Here is a 26,870-nt window from a genome sequence, read left to right as displayed (position 1 = left end):
TTATAGGCATAACCAGGGACCATTTCTAGCTGGAATTTAACAGGTACCAATGAAAAAATCCCAGTGTGTATACGCAGCTCATGGTCTTAGGCCTCAGAAAAGTATCCCAAATGTTGAGAGGCCGCTTCTTCTGAAGCAGCTTTCTCTGCTCTGTTATTAATCAGCCTATCCAATTTGTGTCAGTAAACATCCAGCAAGACCTAGGACTGTGGTTTCTCCCACTTCAGCCTGCAGCCTTGACTTCTACCCTGTAACATCTTAGGCATGGATAACAGAATTCATCAGGAAAGATCTTTGGTTATGGAATAACTGAGCAAACAAAATTAAACTTTTGGCTTTCTAAATGATCTCAGAATATCTGTCAGCAGTGTAAAATAAAAGGTAGAGACTCAAACCTGCCTCTACCTTAGGTTTTTCAGATTGACAGGTATGCAGGAGATTAGAAAAGCTGTCTCACTTCTTAGTAGCTGGACCTCAGCAGGATTTCACTAAAACTTCCTGATTCACTTTCCATTAAAAAAAAAAAAAAAATCAAATTTTCACAAATCTCTAGGCATAAAATTAGTCCTGAGGCATTTAGGAAATTGGCAGAAAAGAAACAGTGGTATAGATAATCAAGCTTTTGTCATTAAGGGTTTTGCAGGACAGCAGAGGGGAAGGGACTCTACTCCCCTTGGGATTTAGGAAAAGGAAAAGGAAAAAAGGGAAAGGGAATGAAATGTTAAGTATTACAATTGCATCATTGTTCCACTTCAGATATTAAGAAATACCTACAAAACTTTAACATAACATTAACAAAAATGTTTATTTCAAATATTTTACGAATCAGCTGTTATACACAGAATACTCCAGAACATTGTCTTTAATTCAAATTCAGCTTTAACTGCTACAACAGTCATTCTTACTAACACAAGTAATTTAGTTTATATCAGAAGGGGAATGCTCTCAGAGACATTGACTTAACACACTACCCTAAAAGGGTATTTCTGAGTTTGTGAGTGCCAATTTTGCAAGAGCATATAGTAACAGTTTATGAACAAACACGTTTCAAAGATAAGTAAGAAAATTTCAAAACATGTGGTTGATGAACACACATTGCAGCAATTGCAATAATGTATCCTTACAAGAAAAGGAAGGAGAAGAAATGCTTTGTACCTTAACTCAAGAAACTGGAAACATTTGTCAAGGCTAAGTAGGAAAATAATTTAAGGGAAGTCAAAGGTATTCAAAAGAATGTAAATGGCTTTGTATTTTGTGTGGAAGAATGAAAACCTTTCATAGAAGGAGACTGTGATGATCTCTGATCCTGCCCAAATGCAAATGAAAAACTAACATCATCTTTTCCATCTCCAAATGCATGAGAAGTTGATTCTGTGGAGAAGGGAAAGGCAAATGCATCCTCATTTTCTGGTTTCCCAAAGAGGCTTCCTATATGGAATACATATAATATTTGTAATTAGATTAAATCTGAGTGAATACTGCATTCAACACATGCTCCTTTATTAACATATTGTGCCAAATATCCCACTGAGAATCACCTTACAGTTGTGTGTTTATTGCTGCACCAGAGATATTTCCAGGGGGTGGTTATTAGAATTGACCTGGAATAAAGTGTGGAGCACTTGAAGGGTTTAGAACAACAAAACACTTCTGCATGATACATTTTGTAACAGAGGTATTTGTAAATAGAATCTGCAAAAGTGTTTATTTGGAGAAAAATGTGATGACTCATTGAAATACTTGGACTTTGTCCCCTCCCTTGCAAGTCCTCTCATTTTGCTTCAAACACACCTAACACTATCCCTAATTCTTTCTTTCTCATACCTCTTCTTTTCCACAATACATCAGATGTTTAGAACCCAACATGCAAAGGAAGATTTAACCTAAAGGTTTAGTTAAACACAAATGAGCACAATGAACCACTGAGCTACATTATCACAGCTGAACATCCTTTCAGATAACCAAAGGAGCTCTGTTAAACTGGATCATGAGCCTGTCAGTCATGGGAACACAAGCAGAAGAGAGCTGATATACACAAGTACATCTGAGTTTCAGACTTACCAATATCTGCATGTGGGGACAGAGGGTTCAGGTTTCCCACAGAATAATTTTCTTCTGTCTGAAATGTAAACAGATTTTTTATTTAAAAAATGAGAAAGGCAAAAGTGAACTTTGATGCTGATATGTCTTTGCTTTTTGTGAGAAAAACACTGTCTCAGTGAATGTTAGCAGCTTTACAAAATCTGGATTTAAAGGTATTTATCAGTCCCTAAAGTTGCAAGGGAAGTTCTTTGATCAGATGGGGTTTATGATATTTGCATGCAGCTGCGAATACCCTTCCTCCATTCTTCTAGGAAAAAAACAGACTGATAACTGTCCAAAAGCTGACCTGACTTAATGCTGATTTTTTAAACCAAAACTATTCAAATTGTGACATTTTAAATAATCTCCAAGCAACAACACAAATACTTCCTACTGAATAGGGCCTCATATTGCCAGAAAGAGTAGCAGGATAACCACTTGTCACTCTTAAAATGAGTTTTTAGATTTAAAATAGATACTGAAATTCTTCAAAACTCCCATCTAACTTTAAAGAATCCCAGATCTGCTACAGCCTGGTAAATTCTTGGTTTCTGCTGCTGAGCAGGCACAACATAATGTGGGTTGTGCCTGCTCAGGCACAGTTGACACTTTACCAAGTGACAGCACTGGATGATCTAAAACCAACCTCACTCCTAAACAATTGACAAACCACACACCAGTGTGTTCTCTCCTACACACAGTTCATGCTATGAGACACCAACCCCAGGTATCCTGTCAAAGCCAGAATGAAATGGTGCTTTCCCTCATACCTACTGCAGCTCCCAGCCAGTAACCACAAGACTGAGCACAGCCCCTGCAACAGGAGCTCCCTGGGCTCAAATCCCTCATTTGCATAATGGAGCTTGGATCTACACTGCCCAGTGATACCTAAGCCCTGTCCTATGCACTCATCTATCCTGGATCCCCAATGATCCACCTCATAGCCCAGGAGAGGAAAAACTTCTCTACAGCACTGGAGTTTGGGAATCTGCAAAGAAAATGGAAGACCTGGATTCCATTCCCTGTTCCATTTAGTTGCCTGTCTCCATTTGATGGCTAATCCATATTTGCTGTTCAGTAACCTTAACAGACTGTCCTTTCTTCCCTTCTCACTGTTCTTCACTTCATCAAGACAAAACCACACAGGGGAAGCACGTGAGTTGTGAATTCTGCTAGAGAACTTGAATTTTCCACTGTAACACTGAACCAGAAGCCTTTTGGTGAATTGAGTCACTGTATATTTGTACATAATGCATATGAGAGAGATTCATACTTGGTTAAAAGTATCATAGGGAGGTTTCCAGAAAAGAAATGAAACATTTTCAAAGAACATCAAGCTTATAAGTAACCAAGACATTAAAAAAATGCTTGCTGCAAAGATAACCAGTCTGAAAAATCTCGTTAAGTGTCAATGCTGTTTTGTTCACAATATTTTGCTTTGTGGAAATGTAATGTTCACAATTAATCACTTTTTTACCTCATCAGATGAATTTTGTGCTCCAAACAGAGAAGAATCAAATAAATTAAAGCCAGGTGACTTCTGGGAGAAGTTCATGTGAGAAAAGAAAGCAGGAGATTTTGATGTTCCTTCTTCACAACCTAAATTTTGAATGCTGTAAACACAGAAAGGTAGAGACTATATTAATAGTTTTTTAAGTGATGTAGATGGCTTTGTTCCTTCTATTTTTTCCTTTTCTACTTTTTTCACTTTTTTACATCCCCATAGCTTCCATTAATAATTGTTTTTTTCATCACCCAGCAGATAACACATTTCTTTAAAGTAAAGGGAGGTGGTGTTCTTACCAGCTCCATGCCCTCTTAGCAAAAAAAAACCAAACAAAAAACAAAAAAAAAAAAAAAAAAAAAAAAAAAAAAAAAACAAAAACCAGCCTGTTTAAAGCTAGAAATCAGAGTGACAAATATTACTGCAGGAAAAGACAATGTGTATCATATATTTCTAAGCAAAGTACTGATCTTTCAAAACTGCTTCAACTGGAAATGATACTGTAGGAAGAAAACTTCAAAAATATCAAGCATAACTAAGGAAAAAATATCTAAATATTTTCAGAAGAACTTTCTAGAAAATGATATCACTAGTATCTTTCAAAAAGAGCAGAAATGTTTATACAATAAATGTGACTGCAACTTTTTGCTCAGAATCAAAATAAAAGTTGAAATCATACGAGTCAAATAGAGGTGTTTTTAAGAAGTGTGGCTTTTTCCCTTTTAAGTCCGGTGTTTTAGGTGCTCTTAAGAAAGATTCTGCACTTTCTTCTTCTATGTCAGGATTATCTTCATTTGGCTTAAAACCTGCGTGCACATCCTATTAAAAAGAAAGAAACAATTATGTTTGTAGCATACAACATTTCCCAAAATATCATTAGTCCTTTTAACTGTAAATATGTTCTCAGTGCAGCCAGCACTGAGCCTGTTTATTTCTAGTTCTGTCCAAGAAGTGAGTTTTAAATACAAACTTTTTTCAAAACATTTCATCAGTTCACATTAATGAAAATGTTATGCACCAATTGACACTTCACCAATTTCTGAGACTTGCCTCTTGCCAACTGAATCAAGTATGTCAAAATACTTTGACTATTCTAAATAAACTTCTTACTTATGACATAAGAAATGCTTTTCTTACTTGAGGTACATACGAACAGTCCATGTGCTCATCTACTTCTTCAGCAACATGTTTGGCCTCCTGGCTTGCTGCACAAAAAAGACAGCACTGCCTGTATTATAACAGCATTTTAAACAGACACATAAAAATGACATTGTGGGAAAGAATCCTTGAGAAAAGTTCACTAGCTTGGCATTGCTATTGGTAAGGAAGTGTTCTGACTGTGGTTTTCTTAACAACCCACTTTGTGGCTCTGTCCATAACAATTACCTCTTGTTCTGCCACTCGTTGCTGTCAAAGCATTACTCAGGCTGCTGCTTGTGGTTTGGTGTGTTCTTCAAACCTGCCCATTGTTCCCTGAGAGCACTGTGTTTGTCTACTCCAGCTATTACCCTCTGAGAGGGCTAATAGTCAATAGAAACCAGGTGGGAGCAATAGAAAAAGCACATCCATGTGACAGTGATGAAGTGTAGTTTAAAGGACCGGGCAAGAGTCAGGATGAGAAATGAGAAGAAACATTTTCAGACTTTCTGCTGTCAGAGTTTCTGCTCTAAGCTTCAGACTGTGTTACATCTCAGGCACTGTGGGTTAAGGGCCCATGTTCTCTTTGTAAAAAAATCTAGGCTATAATTTTTTACATGCATCTAAATTAGAAGTTCAATTAGAAAAAGAAATATTTAAAATGAAATTCTGTTCCTTATAATTTCAAAAATTAGAGGTGTATTTGTAACTACCCTGGCATTTTTCTGGAAGCATTCTGCATGTTTTTCTCCAGTTAATTTTCATCTTTAATTATCTTGATCTGATTCTTCAAGATACCTAAATTACTGGGTTTAGTATATTTCTTTTCTTTGCATTTTCTCGTGCCTTCTGGCTAGATGTTAAGACTGGGTTGCATTTTACACAAGTAATTTGAGACTCAGGTGTGAATTTACAAGAGATGTTGGACTGATCCTTTCATTCACAATGGTCAGTGCAGACTAAATCCCACATTACTGAGCAGTTAAGTCCCTATTTAAATTAGGTCTCTGACTGTCTGCCATACTCAAATTTTGATCTAAACAATCAAGGTGGAAAAGAAATGCAAATGGTAGCTCTCTCAATGCCAGAGTTAAAATTTGGTCCCTAGAATTTCCTAGTTTATAACTATATGATCCAACCTTATCAAAAAAATTACAGTAATACTTTACCCATTACTGCATTTCCACTCTCAAACTGTTGATTGGAAGTCAACTGCTTTGGAAGACCTGACAGTCTAAAAGACAAAGTTTAATATTTGTCTAAATGTGAATTATTTCCATAAACCCCAGCCTCAAGAATGAAAGCTGTTTTATTAAAGAAAAGTTACCTGAATTTCCCTTGGTTCTTTATGCTTACTGTTGATGGAACTTGGGCAATTTGTGGGTGATTAGTCCCTTCAGTGTCAATAACCATCTAAAAGAGAGAAAAAACTCACACGAGACAGCAAGTGAAATTGTCACTTCAACAATATCACTCTGATTTCTCCTTAGACTGTGGAAATCCCTTCTTTCAACCAGAAATTAAGGATCAGACAATGTAAAAACCTTTTGTTTTACCTACATTTTGATTTCATGATACCCTATATTCTTTAATTTTTTAATATTTAGCCACAGCACTGCTAACTAGATGTGATTGACTTTTCTGTAACACCAATAGTGCTATGCCATTTACAAACTTCATGCAGGTTTGCTGCTGCTGCAGCCTGGTTACTTGTGCTTGAGAACACAGAAAAGGCTGGGGCCAGGCCTGGCTCTGCCTCTGGAGGCCAACTGAGCATCCACATCAGTCACAGTCAACACACGTCTCATGGGGATTGAAAAACTGCAGAAAATATGGAAATACTCCCAATCTCACAGACTTTCATCAGAGCAGCAGCCATCACTCTTCTATGTAGCATGTATTTGTACCTTAAGGACAGGGTGAGGAATTTATGCCCCAGCATCAAGTAACACATTATTTTACAGGGAGTGTCTAATTCTTGTTTATTTTTAATTAACAAAATGTATCAAACTGATTTCTATTCAGGGTAGGGGACAAAAGAGCTGGTTCTGCAGAATCTGCCTGCCATTGAACTCCTGTAGTGTACAGCACACCTTTTCTGAAGCATAGCAACCTTCCTTCTTCCAATCTTTTTATTTTTCCTCACACTCCATCTTCTTTTCCTTGTTGCCATCACCCTTTCTTAAAGTTCTCTTAACCTTGACTTACTGCTTCCTACAATAGTCTAAGTGCAATTCTAGGTCCAGACTCCCAGCCTCATCTCTAGATTACCCTGGCAACAGCCCTTCCATCATCCTCATCATGTCCAACTCCCTAAGCCAGTCACAAATCAGAATTGCTTGAAATTTCTTCTGGTCTTGCCCCACTCAGTCCTGTCACTGTCCATCCTGTTTTGTGTTAAAAAGGCTTTGTCTTCCACACAGACTTCATTCTAAACCATTTAGTTATTACTCACCTCATTCTTCAGTTCCTTTGAAATTCTTAAGAAAATCACAATTATGCTAATTTTTTTTACCTGATTTTTTGTTGTTCATTAAATCTTGATTTTAAATTGATCCAGTGAGATGTCCCTTAGAAAGATGGTTTAGAGACAGAAACTTCCCCAAGTTCCTGCACATCAAACACAAACTCTTCTACCCCTTATGGCCTTACCTCCTCTGATTTCTCCATTTAATACTTTAACAATCTATTGCTCCTATGAATGGCCTTGCCCTCCATAAGACTGTTGGTGGTTTTCACAACTTTGCAAGTTGTACCTCCAGCTTTCTTCTGGATTAGTTTATAGTATTTGAACAAAAAATATTGAATAAACCTGCAATTCACTCCACTATTTCAAAAATGTCATAGTAACTACAGTCTTATGGGGGAGAGACAGAAAATGGAGTTGTGGACTCCTGCAGTGCACCAAGGAGTGTTGCTCATGGTTTTATTTCGCCCAGCCCACATTTCTGTTTCTGGTCAAACCTCAGAAGGGAGCTGTTAGCTGTGGGCTGTCCTGTACACTCAGTCCTTTACGAAACCCTTCATTATGGAGTAGATGGCTCATGATTCATCAGTAACAGGTTTTGATCCTCCTTCAGAGCTCCAAATATTTGCTACATACAGAATTTACAGAGGTGATTTTAAATGTTAAAAACTGTTATACAAAATCAGTTGGTAAGATGGTCCACCTCAATTTTGGTATTAGAATGACTTTGTAAGAACACAGATATTTTCAGAAATAAAAGGCACCAAAGAAAGATTTTTGCTGTGATTACCAAGCAATTGCAAATTACCATGATTAGCAATTTACAGTGCTAACAGGTTTTATGTAAGATATAATACATAAAGTATATTTGCATATTATATGTATATACATACATGAGGTATATTTGAAGTGTTTTAAATTTAAACAACCACATAAAACAGATTGTATAACTTCACATTTTTACCAGAGGGAGAGCAACACACCTGTGATAAATTTTCTGCAAGCCTGGAGGAACTGCTGGTGGCCACTGAACGTTCCAGTGATTTCTCTTTTTCTTCTTTCCCTAAATTTACAAATATTACATAATATTTTCAATAAGATTAAGTATCCAAAGTATGGCATTTTTAAACAGAACTTGGGAACAAACCTTATAAATTTTCCTTTTAATAGAAAGCAAAAATAAACTTATCACAAAGTATTAAAGTATCAAACAAATAACAGCTGTTTAATATTTACTGTATTAATGCAAACAGTGTTAAAGGTATTTGAGATTAAATTCTTTTCATGTTTCTGACACCACACATTGGGTGTATCTGTCATGTTACTTTACTAATTGCACAGGAAAGGGAGAAATCAGACACACAAGATTTACAGAATCTAAAAAAAAGTAAGCACCCAGCTTCAATTGAAAGCTTGGCTTCAACTATAAGTAGTTGAGCATTTCACTAGATTTGTTACCATCACTTACCAATTCTTTTGGACAAAAATAACTCAAAATGCTCACTAAAGTTATTAAACTCATTGCACCTGTTTCTGGTCTTTGCTTTGAGAATCTAAAACTCTGTACAGACTGGACAAATTTCCGAGGAATGCACGGGACATGCAATGTTTTATACAGCTGATGTTTCCCCTTTGGCAAAAATGAGTGTTCACGCTGTTCAAACACCCTAAACAAATTTAAATTAAAAAGAAAAATTACTCATTGCAAAAGAAAACAAATCCTAAAATATAGCTGATTCAAATAAGTGGAATTCTCAAGGGCATTGGATGTTGTCAAAGAAGTTCTACCACTTCAGCACCAGTAGCTGACAAAAATGAGGTTTTCTTTAAATAATATCAGAGAGAGAATATCTCTGAAAAAGAGGCCATAAAGAGTAATAAGCCAATCAGAAGAACATTGTTGGCTTAAAATTTGTCAGTATCAAAGAAAAGAATAAGTATTGTGGAGTTTTACACTTTGATTAAAGTGCCTCATTATTGTCGTTCTGAAATCACATTTTCACATTTAAAACCACTTATTCTCTTTTAAATTGTCTGGAATACTCATACTACACATACACAATAGAGAAAACTGCAGCAAGTGTTTTCACTTGTGGAGTAATTATCTGTGTAGGGTAAATAGCCCTTTACAGTGCAGAAAGACAAAGGTTAGCAGAACAATGAAGAGTAAAGTGGCTGTTTGGCACAGGAACATTTACTATTTTTTAGAATAATGAGTTCTATTTTATTTTGTCTCTGGCATTCCTGCTTAGTGCCTCTGTGCTTCTAGCTACAACATCTGGTTTGTAGTTGACTGAACAATGCTGTTCAGAACAAATGAAGAACTGAGTCAGTCTTTTTGTTCTTCTTAAATTTCTCCATAAACAAAAATAAGATAAAATGTAGGATACACTTTATAAGATAGTGTGGAGTAAAATTAGTAACACTAATTAAAAAATGCCACTGAGAAGCCTGGCTAAGTATAAGGACCTAAGATATTAAATTTTTATATATATATACATGTGAGCTCTGTGAGCTGTACTCTCATAAAACCTGAAAGCACCTCAGCCAAGTGTCTCTGATGAAAAGGACTATTTTCACTTGCAAGTTACATTTACACCTGGAGCTGTGCTGGACTGAGACTGAACAAACTGTACAAAACATCTACCATCTAAAAAACTAAAATCCAAAGTAAATTTTTAGTTACATTTGATCTAGATAAACATGTGTCAAGAATGAATGCTACAGAAAACAAGATGTGTGTGGCTGCTGTAAGTGTAAATTCAGATGCAGGAAGTCAAAAGCAAGGAGAAATCAAAACAGAGCTAAGCACAGAAGTGTGGCTGAAACTGTTTCATTTCATTCCAAATGGCTCATTTTACCACAATCATCATTCAAATATCAGTTGAACAAGGCTACTGTGGCTGAGGCCATCAGTGCCATTAATAATGGGGGGTTGTGGTTGAGGGGTTTTTTATTTGGTTGGTTTGGGATTTCTTCAGAACTTAGGATGTCAAACTCCATTTTTAAAAGTTTCTGGAGTCAATTTCCTTGTGCTTCTGTAAAGCCTAGCTGACAACTCTATAGTTCTAAAGACTCACTCTCCATTAAATAAAAAATCCCCTTACAATTCATATATATACAGAATAACATTTCAAAGGCAGAGTTATAAATCAAACTCAGAAGTTCCTAAGATATTAATTCTTTGAGTAACAAAGCCTTCCAAAAGAGCCTGCAGTTAAACTCTGCATATGCAGTACACCTGCTCCCTTTCCTCCACAAAAGCATTAATGAAATATAAACCATGCACATCTTCTCTGACATTAATTAATACCACTGGAAGAAAAATAAAGCTGCATCATGAAGCTGAAAACAATCCAAATTGCAGCAACAAAAATAATTATTTGTCTTCTTTTTCACTTCATTGTTAGTAGACATCTGAGTAGATAAAAACTCTTTATCTTGAACCATACTGGGGGGGGGGGGGGGCGGTTAAAACAGATATTCCTAAGCCAAATAAATTGCCATTTCCTTAGAAGTATTTTCTTCGTTGTAGCATAAAGAAACCCAAGGATTAATATTAATTTCCACTACAGGAATCAAGTGTATTTCATTATACATATGAAGAATCACACCTGCTTCTGTGGTATTTACAGTTACTGAAACCACCTTTAGTATTTTCATCAGGAGCATTCTTTTGAGTTGGCTCTTCATATATGCTTACATTAGAAATCCAGAAACAACTTCATAAGTATTTTTCTAAGATTTGTATATCAAGTTTTTTCTTTGATCAGTAGAAGTCAATCACTTCTGATGCAAAGATTCTGCAAGAACTACAATAATCCACCATGGAATCTCCTTAATCTGAAGATGTAGCAAAAAACTCTCACTTGGAAAGTAAGAGGTGGAATTAAAACATGACCAAATTGTAAAGAAAAAGAAATGAAGAATTACAGAGTCATGGAATTAAATCTCTCCCAACCATTTTACAGAAGCAGAGAGATTGAACACTATGTATGCCATAGCACAGTTTAACTACCAGCCTTTCTATGTCATAAATGGAATATCTAACTGAGAAATCAAGACCAGAGCTTTGAAAAGAGCTGAGTCCTGTTTGGTGATTGAGGAGAACCCTTGCTTTGGAAATTAAACTGTGGTGCTTGTCAGTGTAACTGCTGCGCTGTGAATCAGTGGCAAGAGCTGGCAATAGCAGAGGAATCTGTGGTTTTACACTCCCAACCAGCACCTGGCCAGACCTTAAGTGATTCAAAGAACAGTGTTCCAGGCTTTTGAAGGAGCAGTTCCCCTGCCATCCTGCTGCTCAGGGCAGAACAAGTCTATCAGCACCTATTAATGGGCTGGCAAGTGGGCTTCTTGTCTTGAAGCCTTCTAAAGATTTTCATGGGTATCAATCTGTACAGTGCTCTGCCCAGTGCTTTCATTGCTCTCTTTAGTTCTTTCCCTGGCTGCTGCTGATTTCATGCTGGTCTGGACCACTTCAAGGAGATTCACAGCACAATTCCTTTTCATTTCTTCCTCTTTTGTGGCAGAAGATGAAGATATCTCATTTCTTCAGAAAAAGACCTTTTTGCTCAGTAGTAACTTTGTACTGGCTGCAGGACAGCTCAAAAGAAACTCCTGCCTTTGGTAGCCACATCCTGCACTTGTATTTTTGTACATTGCTTTGAGTCTGCAAAGGTTTTATTTTGTATGGCTCATTTTCTCACTACACAGTTTCTGCCTGTTTTTTTTTTCTTCAGAGTTCTTTTTGTTTGTTTCGTTGGTTTTTTTACAGCTTCATATTACACCCATTTTTAACATCAACAGTTACTTGAGCAGTCACTTCCACGCTTTCTAATGAAGACTTTTTTTAATACACTAATGTAAGATAAAGATACTAAGAAACCAATTTTATGCCATTTTCGACAAGCCTTTATGTTGTGGAACATACACAACTTCAGGTGAAGGTACAAGCAGACCCCATGACAGGAAAAGAATTGTACAAATGGCAGGTCTGGCAGTGCACCCTATGGATTCCTTACCATGGGGAGCCTCACTGAGGGATTCTTACCCCTGCATACCCAGAGCATGGATCTCTGCCTCTTACATCAGGTCTTCAACAGGTGTTCTGTGTTCTGCAGACTGAACACACATGGGTTTCTTTGAAAATTCAAAAGAGAGTGCTTTCCATCTTTTTTTTTACCTTGCCTTGAAACTAGGGGGATTTCTTGCTTCCCCATGTTTCTGTTAGTGCCAATTACAAAATTCTTACACAAGAAGGTAAAATGGGTGCAAAGAAAGGCAGTGCACCCTATGGATTCCTTACCACAAAGAAATGATCATCTGAATGATCCATAGGTCTGTAAGAAGATACTAAATACTTAAAAGGTCCCTGTGAAAAAAATCTTAGGAATTACTAAAATGACACTTTTTTATAGATATGTTCCACTAAATTAGTTAAAGCCCTAAAAGGATTCTTTTTCAAGCACACCATAATATAAAAACACTTAGACAAAGTCTTTCAGACATATTTTTGCATTAAAATGGATTTTGGTCTAAAAGTGCCAGCTCAACAGGAGATGTTTCAACATTCCCAAGGACTCCAGATAAGTGCAAGATAGTCCTCATGGTCATTTTCAGTCGTTGTAATTGAGCTCAAATTAAAGTGAGTCCCAGCTGTAAATGATCACTGACTAATTTACTAAGCCATTAATCCTGTCTATGAAACTTTCACTCATGCTTGTTTTTAAGAACTAAATTAAGAGTTAAATTTCTTAAGTAGTTCAGAGGTGAAGACAACTGACATGTGGAACCCTGAATCCTTTTCCAAATACACGTATTTAGTAGAGTTAATGTTATTTTATCTCTGAGTGCACAGTCACTGTTGTTGCATTCAAAACTACTCAGATCTCTCAGCAGTAGCTGAGGAGAAAATGCTTCGACAAAATACTTTTATTGCATGTTTTCAGATACATTGAGCTTCCAAGAATCAAAAGTTGTCACCATCTTAACCCCCAGAAATATAAAACTTTTAAAATTACATCATTAAATCACATGACCGGGATTAGAGAAGCTCGTCAGTCCTTATTGAAGAACAATCTGTATTTTGTAGCAGTCTTTGTGTAAATTCTGACACAGTATTCTAGATAAAAGCAAGGGGGAAAAATATTTTTAAGTGTATACCTTTCTTTAAACACTTCTGGCTTCTCAAGACTTTTCTGATTTTTTCCTTCAATCTTTCCGGAATTATTTTGATCTTCTTTAGTCTCTTTGAAGCTCTTAAAAGATAAAGAACAAATGGCATAAAAATTGACAAAACTTGAACTATTTTAGCTACATGCTGCAAAAGTTTTCTAAACTTGATGAATCAGTGCTCAGTAGTAGTTCTGCAGGCAAGAGGTTCTGAAGAAATGAGGAGAATAAGGTTAAAAAGAGGCAATATTTTTTTTGTTGGGTCAACTGTAACAACTAGAATAAACACAGAAATTTTGGAGCATGGGTCTAAATGTCAGAACCTGGAGCTCTTTACATGGTCTCCTTCATAGCTATAAACAAATTCACCAGATCCCTTCTTCCTGTCTGTTTAGACAGCACAAGCCACACTGGGAACTTCAGTCTGGAACCAGGAGTGTCAAACAGGATGACAGAATATAAACAGAAAAACCACCTGTGCAAAACGTGCTGCTATCAGCACTAGGCAGTAAATGAAGACCTTGATCATCTGCTCCAGACAGTTGGGTAAAAGCACCCAGGTGCAATTCCCATAAAAAGTTACTAAACCTTTACAAGATTGGGATACTCAGGCTTAGAAGAGATCTTTTATAGAGGAGTAGGTCCAAAATCAGTACTGATAAAATCCCTTTGATTGTTTTGAAGATTCTCCCCTTGGAATTAGCACTTCTCCTAGCCAATCAGCCAGTTTTACTGCTGGGTGTCACAAACCCACACATGTGTTTTGAGGAAAAAATAAGAAGAGAAGGAATTTCCATTATTCTTATTGTAAAGCCTACTTAGCTAAATAAAAACCCTTAAAAACCCAGTAGGAAAAAGAGTGTGCAGCTTTCATGCAGTGTGTGAAAGCTGCACACTCAAACTCCGGGGCTCTCTGAGGAGTGGCCCTGATCTATTTTCAAGTGCATCCTCCTGAGCTGACACCAAAGTCATTGTGACACGGTGCCTTAGCAGAAACTGTGGCACAAACCGAGGTCAGCAGAGAGGAAGCTGTAAGAACCTTCACAGTCATGGCCCCCTCTTCTCTAAGAGAACAAATGTGGTGCTATAGAAATGTAATTATAAGGCTGGGATCATTCTGTTGTCTGTGAGATTGAAAATACACTACTTTTTTGTGTTTCAGAAAATGTAACAGTGCTATGTCTGACCACATAAATAACACATATTTCTATAAAATAAAATTAAGATGCAGTTACCTTTTTTAAGCAGTCAATTTTCATTTGTAATTCTTCTGCTTCTTTTTCCAGTTTGATGGTTTCCTGTGCAGCAGCTTCAGCAAGCTGCAAGGTTTCCTGTGTTTTTTTCCTCATAGAGGCACTTCCAAGTCATGGAATATATTTTGCAACAATATATTTTTTCAAGCAAGCAATATTTTTAATTACTGATGCCACCAGATCCCTGACCTCTCTGTGCCATAACACAAATGCTAAAGGTACAAGAAACCCTGATAAATCTGCATTTCCTTAGCAAATCTTCAACTGTAACTTCTATTAAGTTTCTCCTAAATGAAGAATTTTGATGGACATGTTATTAAATGAAATTTTGTATTCTTTACCCAAATGCTCCCATAAATTTAAACTGAATAGCTGAATTTGACCTCATGTTTTCTCACAGAGAAATGCCAATGCTTCCACTCTAAACATATATATATATATATAAATATTTACTATCTTTTCTAAAAGAAAGTTGTGAAAGGTAAATATAAAACTTCTTTCCTGACAACTGAACAAACACTAGAAATCAAGGATACATGTGTACAGCCCAATCATTTATGGATGTAAAAGAAACAGCCTCTGCAGAAATAAAATTTACCTTCAGATCATTTACTAACAAATCAATTTTCTTAAACAAATATGGGAAAAATTAATAGATCAGGAGCATCTATCCTGGCTTAGTACAAATAACAAAAATTGCAATATAACAGTAATGGCATTAAAAACAGCAGAAAAAAAGTGAAGAAAATTAAATTTATAATTTTGAGAGGCTCGATCTAAAGAAATCTTAGAACTTTTTTACCCCAGAAAGTTCAATGACAAATCTCTCCCCATTACATTTATGGGTTGGAGGAAGCAATATCAGTATGTATAATCTAAATTCTTATTTGTTACAGATTTTTTTTTCCCTAAAAATGGTATGACAAAGAGAATATATTTTATTAGCTTAAAGGAAACTTTGAAAAATTGAAAGTTTTCTGTATGGCACCTTTAATGTGCAGTGCACTACCACAAGACTATTACAAAAGCATTGACAATAGCAGTACCCAGAATATCCAAGCAAGCATCTTCTTTCCATTTGTATTTCTCAAGGCGTTTCAAAACTCTCTTTTGAATTTCTTCAACTTCTTCCTTTTTTTGGTAATACTTCTGGGCAAGAGCAGTTTCTGTGTATTTTTTGCGGTGTTCCTCCAAAGTCATTCTACACTGGGTTATGGAATCCTCATATATTTTCCTATAAAAATAAATGTGATTTAATTTTTTTTCACAGGATACCATTGTTTATAAGGAAAAAACCCCCATGAATTCATGGCATTAGCTCAGTTAATTTGCTGCTGTCATAGGAAAAAAAGTCAGATTATATTTAATATGGCAATATTTGGCTTTATTTTTTTATTTTCCAGATATATCCAAGGAAGACTATGCTGTATGTAACAAAGAATAGGATGTAAAAACCATCCAAACCTCCCTGTTCTGAAGGGAATGTAGACTGTACTATATTCAAAGGCAGCCTGGCAGATGACAAATGTGTTTTTGCTTGTAATCATCATGAAACTCACTGCAGGCCAAAGTCTCTGCTGATGCACTTGGCACAATTCAATCCATTTTGGTGGAGCTTGATCAAAGTTACAGTGGGAGAGAATTTGGCCAAACCTCCCATATTTAGAGCAGCCTGGTGCACCACTGGACAGAGACCTGCCTCCAAGGAGATGCTGAGTAATCTCTGCCTGACTTGGGGAAGCCTTAAGCACACCCATCAGTCACACTGAAACAACAGGACTATTCATACTTAAGGTTAAGCAAACACTAAATGTTTAAATGGCAAAGAGCCAGAATGCTCAGCTTCTTGTGGGGCTGCCCTGTAAATTAATGTTACCCTAAACGTCACTTCACTGACATCATGTGAGCACATAGCTATGAATTACTGAAGTAGGTAACATCAATTAATGCAGGAAAAACTCATGTGAACAATGGAGAGGCAAATTTTAAAAAATTGCATTTTAGTACACCTAAGGATTAGCAAGAAATTCCTTTATGGGAAAAACTAGGGTGCATAAAAGCAATTAAAGCCAGAAACCCACCTCTTAACCTGCCCCTACACTAAGGAACAGCTCTCACCACTTGCAAAGCACATGGGACTTCCCTTTAAGGAACACATTTTATCTCAAACTGTTATTTCTCATTTAATTGCAGCATGACTGAAAGGCTGCATTTGAGAGTCCTGGCTGCCCACTGGCTGTGCCAGGCAATGGGAGAGAAAAACTTATGTCTAAATTCAATATTAGAATCTTCTGCTCTTACAAAAGGAAAACAAATTCACAAGGCAAAACACAGTCAGATTCTAATTTTCAAATCAAACTACACTCCAGGCAAGAGTTCCTGTTAAACTGACTGTTAAAAATTAGGAGAGCGAAGCTGTAGGTCAACACTGTGAATCAAACCCAGAAATTGATATTTCCCAAACTTCACATAGAAAATTACATTAATCTATGTCCTTTTCTACACAGGTGGTCTCAGGAATCTAAGTTTTTTTTATTTATTTAATATTTCTGTATACTGTACAAAATTTTTCAGGTATGAAAGATGAAAAATATTCAGTTCTATTTAATTAAATAGATGTTACAGTTATAACTGATCAAAAATAAATTTGCTAATAAACTTAAATTGTATTACAAATAGATTTAAATAATATAAATAAGTAAAATAATTTGTTGCAACAGGTATATTTCAAGCTTGTGAATATAATCCTAAAACTTTATATTCTTTTCCCAAAATCTATTTTTCACAGATAATATTTGTGACCATATATAGTTTAGAAGTCTTGAGCAATCATCACTATTTTTAATATTTTCTCCAAGTAATTCACATCCTGCAGTTCGTGTAGATAACACAGAATTAAACCCTATTTAGAATTCACCACTGTTCACATTAATCAGAAAAAGTTTTAAGCTAATTGCAGCAGGAAAAGGGCAGCACTCACAACCCCCTGAATATTTTGTGGATAGCAATTTATTACTTTCTCCTTCTTCATATCATTTATTTTCAGGATTAACTTCCAGCTCATAAATGCATTCTTAAATGTTTTTGAAACCAATAACAACAAAAAAATGTGGAACATTTTATAAACCTCCATTAGAGGTGCCTAATTAAACATTAACTGATCTGCCCATCTTTAAAACACATCTTTCCATCTAAAACACCATGTCCTCAGTGCCCCCAAAAAGTCAGATTAAAAGGAACATTCAGCTCATAAAGTTCCAAAGACACTTATTTTTCTTCCTAATTTAAATATTTAGAATTTACTGAATGCACATCTTGCTGACTTGAACATATCAAATGCTTTGGTGCAGAGAGACTATATTTGGGGCACAGCTTTGAAAAATGCATGAATTAAATTTATTTTGTGATTTGTACTCATGATGTCTTACAATTAAGCTCAGAAAAACAGATCAAACACTTTCATGTTGGAACTGAAACTAGTTATCTAAAGAAGCAATTTAAAAGTAATGCTTCTTTGGCTTGTCAGCTCAGATTAGTGAAAGCCAAAAAGGCTTAATCATATACTCATAGAAAGCCAATTTAGCCTTATTTTTCACCAAATTTAGAGCTCTGAACAGGAAGAAGAAAGATAAGCTACTAAGTGAGTTAATTAAAGGCTCTCAGGCATGCTGTTTCTGCTGTCTTGGACAACTGGCAAAAAGAATGATTACAAAAATCTCAAAGCCAATGTTTTAAATTACCTAAATTTACAACTCCAAACTGGTCTTTAGGTATCTGGACAGGTCTGCCATGAGTTCTGCAGCACAGGGCCAGCAGCCTCCAGCCACTCACAGGCAGAGCAGCCCCCCTAAACTGCAGATCACTTTTACTTTGTTCAGTAGAACTTTGGAGGGATTCCTTGGCACAGCATATTTGGAACATTTCTGTGAGAATCTTCAGGGTCTGTTCTTTATTTCATTGACTGTAGGCAGCTACATTGCACAATTCATAATTTCTTTTAAATGCTGAGTCTAATTAATGAAGATGAAGCACCTGAGATGCCACTCACTGAACAGAATAGAATTTGCAATTAAAGCTGACTAGGAGCTTGCCCACAACTAGTCTTAAAATGGTTTTAGACCAGGCTTTTCTGAGCCACTTACTCATTTTTCAGGACCTAAGACTGAGTTTGCATGCTTTGTGGTTGTTTTGAAGAATATACAACAGTATACAAAAACTTGATTTGTATATCCTGATAATGCTATGCAATTCATATTCAAAAATAGGGAAAAGCATAAAATCATCTGAATGTTCTTCTGACTGTTACCTGAAAACATTAATTATTTTTATTTATTGGGCTTTCTTGAAACAGTAGGCAACCATACAATCTTCTAAAAAATTGTAATAGGCATTTGGGAAGCAACTGAGTTTCAAGAATTCATATTTTATCATACAAAATAACATATGATCTCATAGTAATATAAACAAAAATTCTTTCAATTATTCAGTCCCTTATAAGTGACTATAAATTGAAAAGTGCAACAATTTTTTTCCTGCAGACAGCACTAGTTTTGCTGGTCATTTCAGTCAGTACTACTGCTGGAAACCTCATCTCAGGTAATCAGAGATACCTCTCATTTTCTGTAGCTTCCTCTAAAGCTTTCGTTTCATTTTTCACATATTCTCCATGCTTTTCAAGAATTGCATAGGTGGGCTTCCAGCTGTGGACAAAGTAAACAAAAAATAAAAGCATATAAGTGGTAATATGGTTTCTTAGTAAAAAAAAACATTTAGAAAACACCTAGTTACTTTAGTCAGCTTACAAATTATTTATTAAGTTTTTGAAAGTTAAATATAAATGGGTTTAGTATAGAAATCTTTTGCAGGCATACATTTATTTTGTTAATATTTTAAACCTGCAAATTCAAGAAAAAAAGAAAATATTTAGAATTAAGAAACATTACAAAGCACTTTCTAAGAAATTAGTGGAATGAACTTCACAAATTTTTTGAGCTCATGGTAAGTAATGAGACATCTAAATCCACATTTCATGTCCTCAACACAGCACCATTGATAAATCCTTTAGATATGTTGAATCTTCTTCTTGGAGACACCCATGACTTCATTCTCACCAATATCACCAGCACCCATCTCACACCCAAATGCACTCAGAATTTCCTCCGTTTGCCAAGCAAGTCCTGCTCAGAAGGCATCAAAGTGACTTTCCTAAAGCAGGATGCTGTAGGTGGTCCTGAGAGCAGAGCAGCTTCACAGAATTCTGGGGACTATTGAAAGAGCAGGACTTTCTCAACATCCAGGCATTAGAGATACCTCTGCCTTGGATATGGGAATATCAGAAAAACAGGCAGATAGACTTTCTGCTTCAAGGAAAATTCAGATGTCATCTTTAAGAGAGGCATATTAAAAAGTTTTTGAAAAGAAAGAATCCTGTCTGGGAAAAAAAGATTGGTGATTAAAAGTGGAACTACAAAATGTTACTTCACCATATCTCCTGCAAATTCAGCAGAAAGCTGAATTTCAAAAGGGTCAGATTTTTTCAAACCAGAAACCAACATACTTATATAAAAATGTGCTTGCACACCACACACTATTATGTCCTTTTACTCAGAAAACTTCATTACTTTCTCTGTAGGGAAATTCATAGGTTTTATTAATCAGAGCACAAGCCATGCTGTGAGTTACATTTTTCATTCACATCTATTCTGTGGACATTGAAAAAAACGTGTGGTACAAGAACAGTGGTTTGTGAACACAAACAGGCATGCAGGATTCAAGCAGCTCATTTTCTTGCTTGCAAAATGCATCACTGTCTCATGTATGTCCTTGGTAGCCATTACATTTACTTGTCTTTCCTTTCATCAGTCAGTGTATAGAAAAGATCTTTAAGCACACTAGCCTGAAAGCAATAAAATTATCTTGCAGTTTGTCTTGGGACAAGACAACAATTTATTTTCCTAACTAAAACATTCTGAGTTCATGTGGCTTTTTTTAAATTATCTTCTATTTTTATTAAATTCCACCATCCTTGCATCCAAATTTAAAAATTGTAAGAGAAACAATAAATTGGAATAGGTTCCATCAGCAGCATTTCACTACTTCTTACGGCTCTGGGATCAACATTTCTACTTTGAATCTTTCAAGAAACTAAATATTAGCAAAATGTCATCACTTGTCTAAAAATACATTTCATTTGGGTCATTTTCTGCCTTCAGGTCTTTTTCCCATAGACCAATATGGATTTCTTCAGAAAACACAGTATTATCCCAATACATCTATTCCATAGATCATATTTTCTCTAAACTTGCTGAATATAAGAACCTTGTATTTTGTTCAAAGTCTTCAAATCTGCTTCAATATACTCAGAATGTCTTGTAGCCCAGACAAAACGTTGCTTCTCTGAGAGCTCTATTGAGCTTTATCACTGGCAATTAGTCAGCTGTGAGGGTGATTGTGACTCCAAAACAGTATCTGAATTTACAAAACCAACATTAGAATCATGTCCAGTATAGATGAAGTGTCAGCTAGAATAAATTTTAGAAGTTTGGGGTGATTCTACTGTGTAAGTGCTCTAATTGTCTGATCTTATAGCCAGGGCTTGTTTATTGCAGTTTTTAGTCTGTCGTTAAACGACATTTCCAATAATTTAAGACACAAAGTCTCTACTCTTCTGCAAGCATTGTCCTTCTATGAATACATGTATTCATTAATGAGTCACTTCTCATTTTCAATCTCTTTACACTAATGCCATTAATTATTCTTTGTAGGACTTGAGCCAAAACCCATTGAATTCAATGATTAAAATTTAGACCAGATCCTTAGTTCTACCCTTAATTTTTTACTCCTTCATTTGCATCACTTAACAGTTTGTCATTTGCAAACAGATTTTCAGCCTCAAAAATATATCAAAGGAAGCAGTGTGGATAGTTTCATAAACTTGTGTTCATTTTATATTGCATTGGAGGCAAGAACTTAATAGGCTGGAAAAATAGAATTTTTTTATCAAGGTCAGATCTTTTCCCAACTCATTTAATGGTAAAGCTACAAATCGGTATTCAATGGCAATCCATTCAAATATGCCAGCCACTACACCTACTTTATTCACTAATGATTCCATTCTTTCTTTTTCTTTCTGAGAGTTCGAAATAAACCTAGAAAGGACCCCAATGCCATCTTTACTTCCCTCTTTATTCTCAGAAACACCCATACTCTCCATTCATATTGCAAAATAAAATTTCAAATGTATGTCATAGATATTTTTATGGAAGTACTTACTGTTTGATATAGAATTTCAAGAAAACAAAACAGAATTTGCCAAAAAAATCCTTACTACAGCTGCTGAGGAACTAGTCAGATTGTGGAGAAATTGAAAACTCTGGTGGATTTTATCAGCTGGGACAAACTCTGTATTGTCAAATAAAGACTTGCCTTTTCAGCTACCCTTCCTGAGGGTTTTAATTTTTAAAAATTATGCATCAGGAAGATGAAACTCCTTGTAGCTAAATTGTGTGTTGAAAAGCTTCTAATTACTAAGATCCAAAAGTGATCAGCATTTAAAATTTGAACTAATTATCTGATACAAACATTTATGTAAGGAAAACTATGAATGGCAGCCCATTGCATGCATCAAAAGATTGTGCCCTGAAGACAAATTTTGCAGTCTGGAGCAAAACTGATACTGGAATCTGCCAGCAGAAGCACACATGTGTGTGGAGAGGCAGTTATGGCACATCTTGTGTAAAAATATGTATAGAACAAAAAGTAACATGAAACATGTTGTGAACAAAGAATAGAAATGTTTTCAATTTTAGGAAGTTTTTTTTTTTTTAATAAGAGTGTTCTTAATATTGGTCAAATTTGACAAAACTCAGGTGCATCCAAATGAAGAAAAATTATGCTTCTATTACCTTACTACATGAATACTTTAGCATGCTGCAAAGATAGTACCTGTGAAAACTGGGGATTTAAATAAAAAACAACCCAACATTAAATGTAGTCTCCTTTTCTAGAATTCTTCTTCAGCACATGTGTAATACTGTCATTTTTATACCTAAAGATTTGCAGTTAAAAAAACAGGAGAATACTAAAGTTTTCTTTAACATCACTGCTGTCAGAACACATCCACACTTATTTTTCTCTTCCTTCCTCACTGACTTCCTCAATACCAGCCACAACTCAGAACTCAGGCTCTTTCATACTCACGCATCACAGTGCTTCTTGCTGCTCTCGTTCTGCTTTTGCAAATCAGCAAGTGCCTCGTTGCCTTTCTTTATATTTTCCTCCAACCAAGCAATTCCATTCTTTTTTTCTGTGATTTTTGCAGTGTACACTGAAATTAAAAAATAAATTTAAAAGTATATTAATGCATTTTCAACAAATCCATGAAACAAAAAGTCTATATTTAGAATGATTAAAAATTCCTTCCTAAAAAACTTAATCTCCACAATGCCAGGTGAGTGGAGAGCCTGCAGTTAAGCAAGGTAACAACAAAGTCAGTCAAAACACTGGGATTTGCTGTGTGGTGAGAACCTTAATTATCATCTAATATTGTGAGACTGCCATGGTTTGTGCTGTTTCTGAATCCCAGTCTGTATAGAACAGAAGTAACTGTTAGTGGTATTCTCCAGTTCAGTGTTCCCACTGAAACACTCCTCACACTATAGCCAGAACCAGGACCCTCTTTCAAACATTTGTATTCTTTTGCAGAAGCCCAGAATGTCAAATATTCTGAGTGGGAAAGCTGACTAAAGAAAAAAATGAAAAACATCACAAAAGGCATATAAGCAATTAGTGGAAAACAGAAAGAGAAAAAAAAAAGGAATTTTACTCAATGTAGGAATGTGTAATGTTTGATAAATTGGTATAGGACACAGGTTAATTAATTAAAAAGTACATTATAATGACAGGTTCTCAAGGACTATATTTGCGGAGATTCTTAAGGCAAACTTAATTCTGCCTCTTCTGACAGCAGACAGCTGATAACACTTTCTGAATGAGTGGCTAGAGGAAATTCCGTGTTGTTGAACATGATCAGTGCTCTCTTCACAAGTAAAAGCTGTGAGAGCTATCATGCATGCTCACATTGCAATGCAATAGGCACAACTTGGTGAAGGCTTTTCCTCTGCATTTTTTAATTCTTTTTTTCTATGCAAGATTTCAGATTTATCAGTGCTAAATCATCCCTTGCTATCGCTGCTGCCCTGAAGCACTAAATGCCAGAGTAGGTGGCCCTACACAGAAGGTAATCACATCCTGCCCTTCTCTCATCTACTCCATTGGGAAGAGCATCTTAGTGATGCAACATGGGTCTAGAGCTGTTGGAATTACTGCTCTGAAACTTCAGTTTTCCTGAATTTTGGCTCTGGTTTTGCACTATTTGCTATATATTAATTTTCAACAGCATGTGCTTTTATAGCAGAAAATAAACCACTTCTCACAGAGAAATGTCAGTCAGTGAAAAGCAAAAATTTCTCAATGTAATTGAATATCTTGGATTATCCTTGAGTTATCTTCAGTCCCTTAATATTTTCAATATCTAAAGTCAACAACTTGCCTTTACTTAGCATGAAGCATAAATATTAGACAACTGACATGGCTTCATTTCTGTAAATAAACAGCTGAGTATGGCAGAACCTTGTAGAGGACTTTTTGAGATTTACCAAAATATAACATTATTAACAAAATAAACACTTCACATCTCATTTAGTATTTTTTACAGACAAGCACTTCTGTGAGCTGTTCAACTCACCCCGTGCTTTCACAAGGACCTGGTGGGTGAGATCCATCTCACCCCAAAGTGCAGGGACCTTCTTCAGAACAGCATACCCATGGCTGCAGCTACACCCAGCTGAGACAAGCTGACACTTTCAAAGTTTACTTTAACTAACCCACTTTAAACTGTTTCTTCAGGATAAGGTAAATCACATCCCAAAAGTGCCTGTTTCCCTCCACTGGTAAGAAAGGGACTGTAGCCAAATAGCCTGATGAATCTCACACCAAAAGTCCAAGTCTGAATGCTACAGCTGTTCATCTGCCAAGTAATACACAGAGACAAAATTACATCACTGTTACTATTTATTGCTAAGTTTTTGGAAGACTTAACCCAAACTGCTAACAGCCTGAGTGTTGGCTGTGTGTTTACACATATTTAGGTATCTCTGAACACAAAAGCAGCTACGCCATGTTACTACACAGCCCTTGGATTTTCCCTAAGAGCATTTACCCTAAGCCTGCATAAATGTTAAGAAAAGCCTTATCTCTGAGGTTCAGTTGTGTGACTGGAGAGTAAAACCAGAACCCAAGGTGTGCCAGATTTAGTGTTACAGATGTTCACATGTTTAAGGCGCTTCAATTTAATTGTGATAATCTTCTTAATGAATAAGTGCTTGGACATATCAGTGAATATTATTAGAAGTGCTATAATCAAAAAGAACACCAATTAGACCAGAATTTTCTCTTCTGCTTTTTTTTTTTTTTAATGGAGGTTATGTGGTTGAATATCTACCTATAAAGTACAAGAGGTGAGCACAGATGTCCTCAGATTGTTTGTAGGAGAGAAACTATTCTTCAGACCTCATGAAGTGATTCCACATAGTAGCATGGTTAAAAAAATCAGTCCAGACATAAGCCCATAGTACTATGTTGTCTGTAAGCCCTGGGAGAGAGCAAATTTGATGCAGAGCAAGACTTTCTCTTTGGGTTTACTGTTTTGAATTTCAAATAAAGTAACCAGCTGCTTGATAGCAAAAAAAGAAGAACAAGTCTTGAGTACGTAGTAGCGACTGAGAGAACTTTCATTATTTCAAGAAAACAGAAAGAGAGAAGATGCAGTGAGGCAGAGGTCCAAATCTGGAAAGAACAAAAAACATGAAGAAAGAAAGGGAGGCAAGTGGCAGATGTATTGAGCAAGCACAGCTGAATCAAAGGGCTGCCAGTGACTGTGAGGAGCTGCAGAGTCAGAGCAGGAAATGGCGCAGCATGAAACTGGCTGTCCATGAGGCAGCTGAGCAGCCTCAGCTAAAAGTGGTGAGCAAAAGCAAAGTCTGCTGGGGAGAATGAGCAAGTATTGATGGCTAAAGATGAGGCAGGGTGAGAGCAGGACACGGGACAGCTTCCATTGTTTATCCTGCTTCCGCCCCCGAGACACAGAGCATGTCCCAGGATTAACGAAACAAAATCAGTGTTCAGCACCCAGTAAAACGATAATTTATCACTACTCACAATTTATCTGATGATCCACATGTTCCTTAGCACTGCGATTTTTTTCTATCTGGGAAGCTTAAGAAGAAAATTAACCCTTCATTATATACATTAATATGAGTGGAGCTGTGAAACAAACATATGCTGTGCAGTATTAATTGCATAAACTCTGATTAACAACTATTTAAGCAAAATATCTAAATAGAAATTTTACTATTAAATAGCTGTCAGGACTCCTCTCCACAACCTCCCAGCTAACATTATATAGGCAAAGAACAAAAGCTTAATATTATGCATTTATTTAAAGTTAATATAACTGTTTAAAGCAGAAAATATCACTGTATGCAGTGCATAAGTAACTGTTAATAAAAAATATATGATATAATGACCTACCAAGCTTGACCAGAATTTCGTCCAAGTTGATCGAAACCTTGTCACTCATTGCTTAAACTTCAAAAGAAAAATGCAATTCAAGGATTTATACAGTCAAAAGCCTTGTTGATACAATTAACAAGTCAAAATTGCAAGACAATAGCACACATTTTAACATAAAAGGGAGAAAAGTAGTTTTAACTGCATTTGAATTACTATCTAGTGGAACCAAATTTCTCACTAATGCTATGAGGGACTTGTAAGAGTCTAAACCACAGTTAGGGAGAAAGGACATTTATAATTTAGGTAAAGTGTTGCTCCTGGAGCAGTTCTGTTTGAGAGGTTTAGTGTTCTCAGAAGGCAATGAAGAATGCAAGGAGAGATGTTTGTGTACAAGATGTGTAGCTGTACTCCAGCTGATAGTGCTAAGCCTTTGGACTGCAGTGCTGTTGATGGAAAAGCTTCTTCAGCATCCTGCACACTCCTCCTGTGCCCACACTCCACCATGTCCATTTAAATCAAGGTGTGGGAATGTTAGGTGTGATTAAAGACAGAATTCTCACTAAATGGAAAACGGATTGTTATAAATCCTTTCTTCTTTTTGTACCGTGCTGCTACGTGCAGAAATTCAGTTTTTAGAGCCGGGGGATAATGGCGATCTCTAAAAGGGATGCAAACAGCGTTCATC

The 26,870-nt window shown here is 36.1% G+C and overlaps 1 protein-coding gene across 1 annotated transcript; it reads right to left on the bottom strand.

The window, feature by feature from the left end:
* Nucleotides 1–1,192: 1,192 nt before the first annotated feature.
* On the bottom strand, nt 1,193–26,252 carry C5H14orf39 (chromosome 5 C14orf39 homolog). Its single transcript, XM_050974931.1, has 17 exons — nt 26,204–26,252; nt 25,832–25,888; nt 22,814–22,940; nt 19,225–19,314; nt 15,661–15,848; nt 15,151–15,193; nt 14,597–14,717; nt 13,353–13,447; nt 8,718–8,857; nt 8,174–8,253; nt 6,051–6,136; nt 5,893–5,957; nt 4,724–4,791; nt 4,266–4,405; nt 3,560–3,695; nt 2,062–2,119; nt 1,193–1,428 (listed from the first exon to the last, which is right to left on the bottom strand). The coding sequence occupies exons 1-17, from the start codon at nt 26,250–26,252 to the stop codon at nt 1,226–1,228; spliced, it is 1,746 nt and encodes a 581-aa protein (XP_050830888.1). The 3' UTR covers nt 1,193–1,225.
* Nucleotides 26,253–26,870: the final 618 nt, after the last annotated feature.

The sequence above is a fragment of the Serinus canaria genome, chromosome 5, assembly GCF_022539315.1.
Source record: "Serinus canaria isolate serCan28SL12 chromosome 5, serCan2020, whole genome shotgun sequence".
Lineage (NCBI taxonomy): Eukaryota > Metazoa > Chordata > Aves > Passeriformes > Fringillidae > Serinus > Serinus canaria.
The sequence above is the reverse complement of the archived record's forward strand: the minus strand, read 5'-3'. Positions and strand labels throughout refer to the sequence as shown.

Excerpts from the sequence above, each read along its gene's own strand:
- C5H14orf39 (XM_050974931.1), bottom strand. The coding sequence starts at position 26,252 with ATGAGTGACAAGGTTTCGATCAACTTGGACGAAATTCTGGTCAAGCTT. Across the intron at positions 25,889-26,203 it reads CGAAATTCTGGTCAAGCTTG|CTTCCCAGATAGAAAAAAAT; the intron begins GTAGGTCATTAT and ends TTTCTTCTTAAG. Across the intron at positions 6,137-8,173 it reads TTGCAGAAAATTTATCACAG|ATGGTTATTGACACTGAAGG; the intron begins GTGTGTTGCTCT and ends TCTCTCTTTTAG.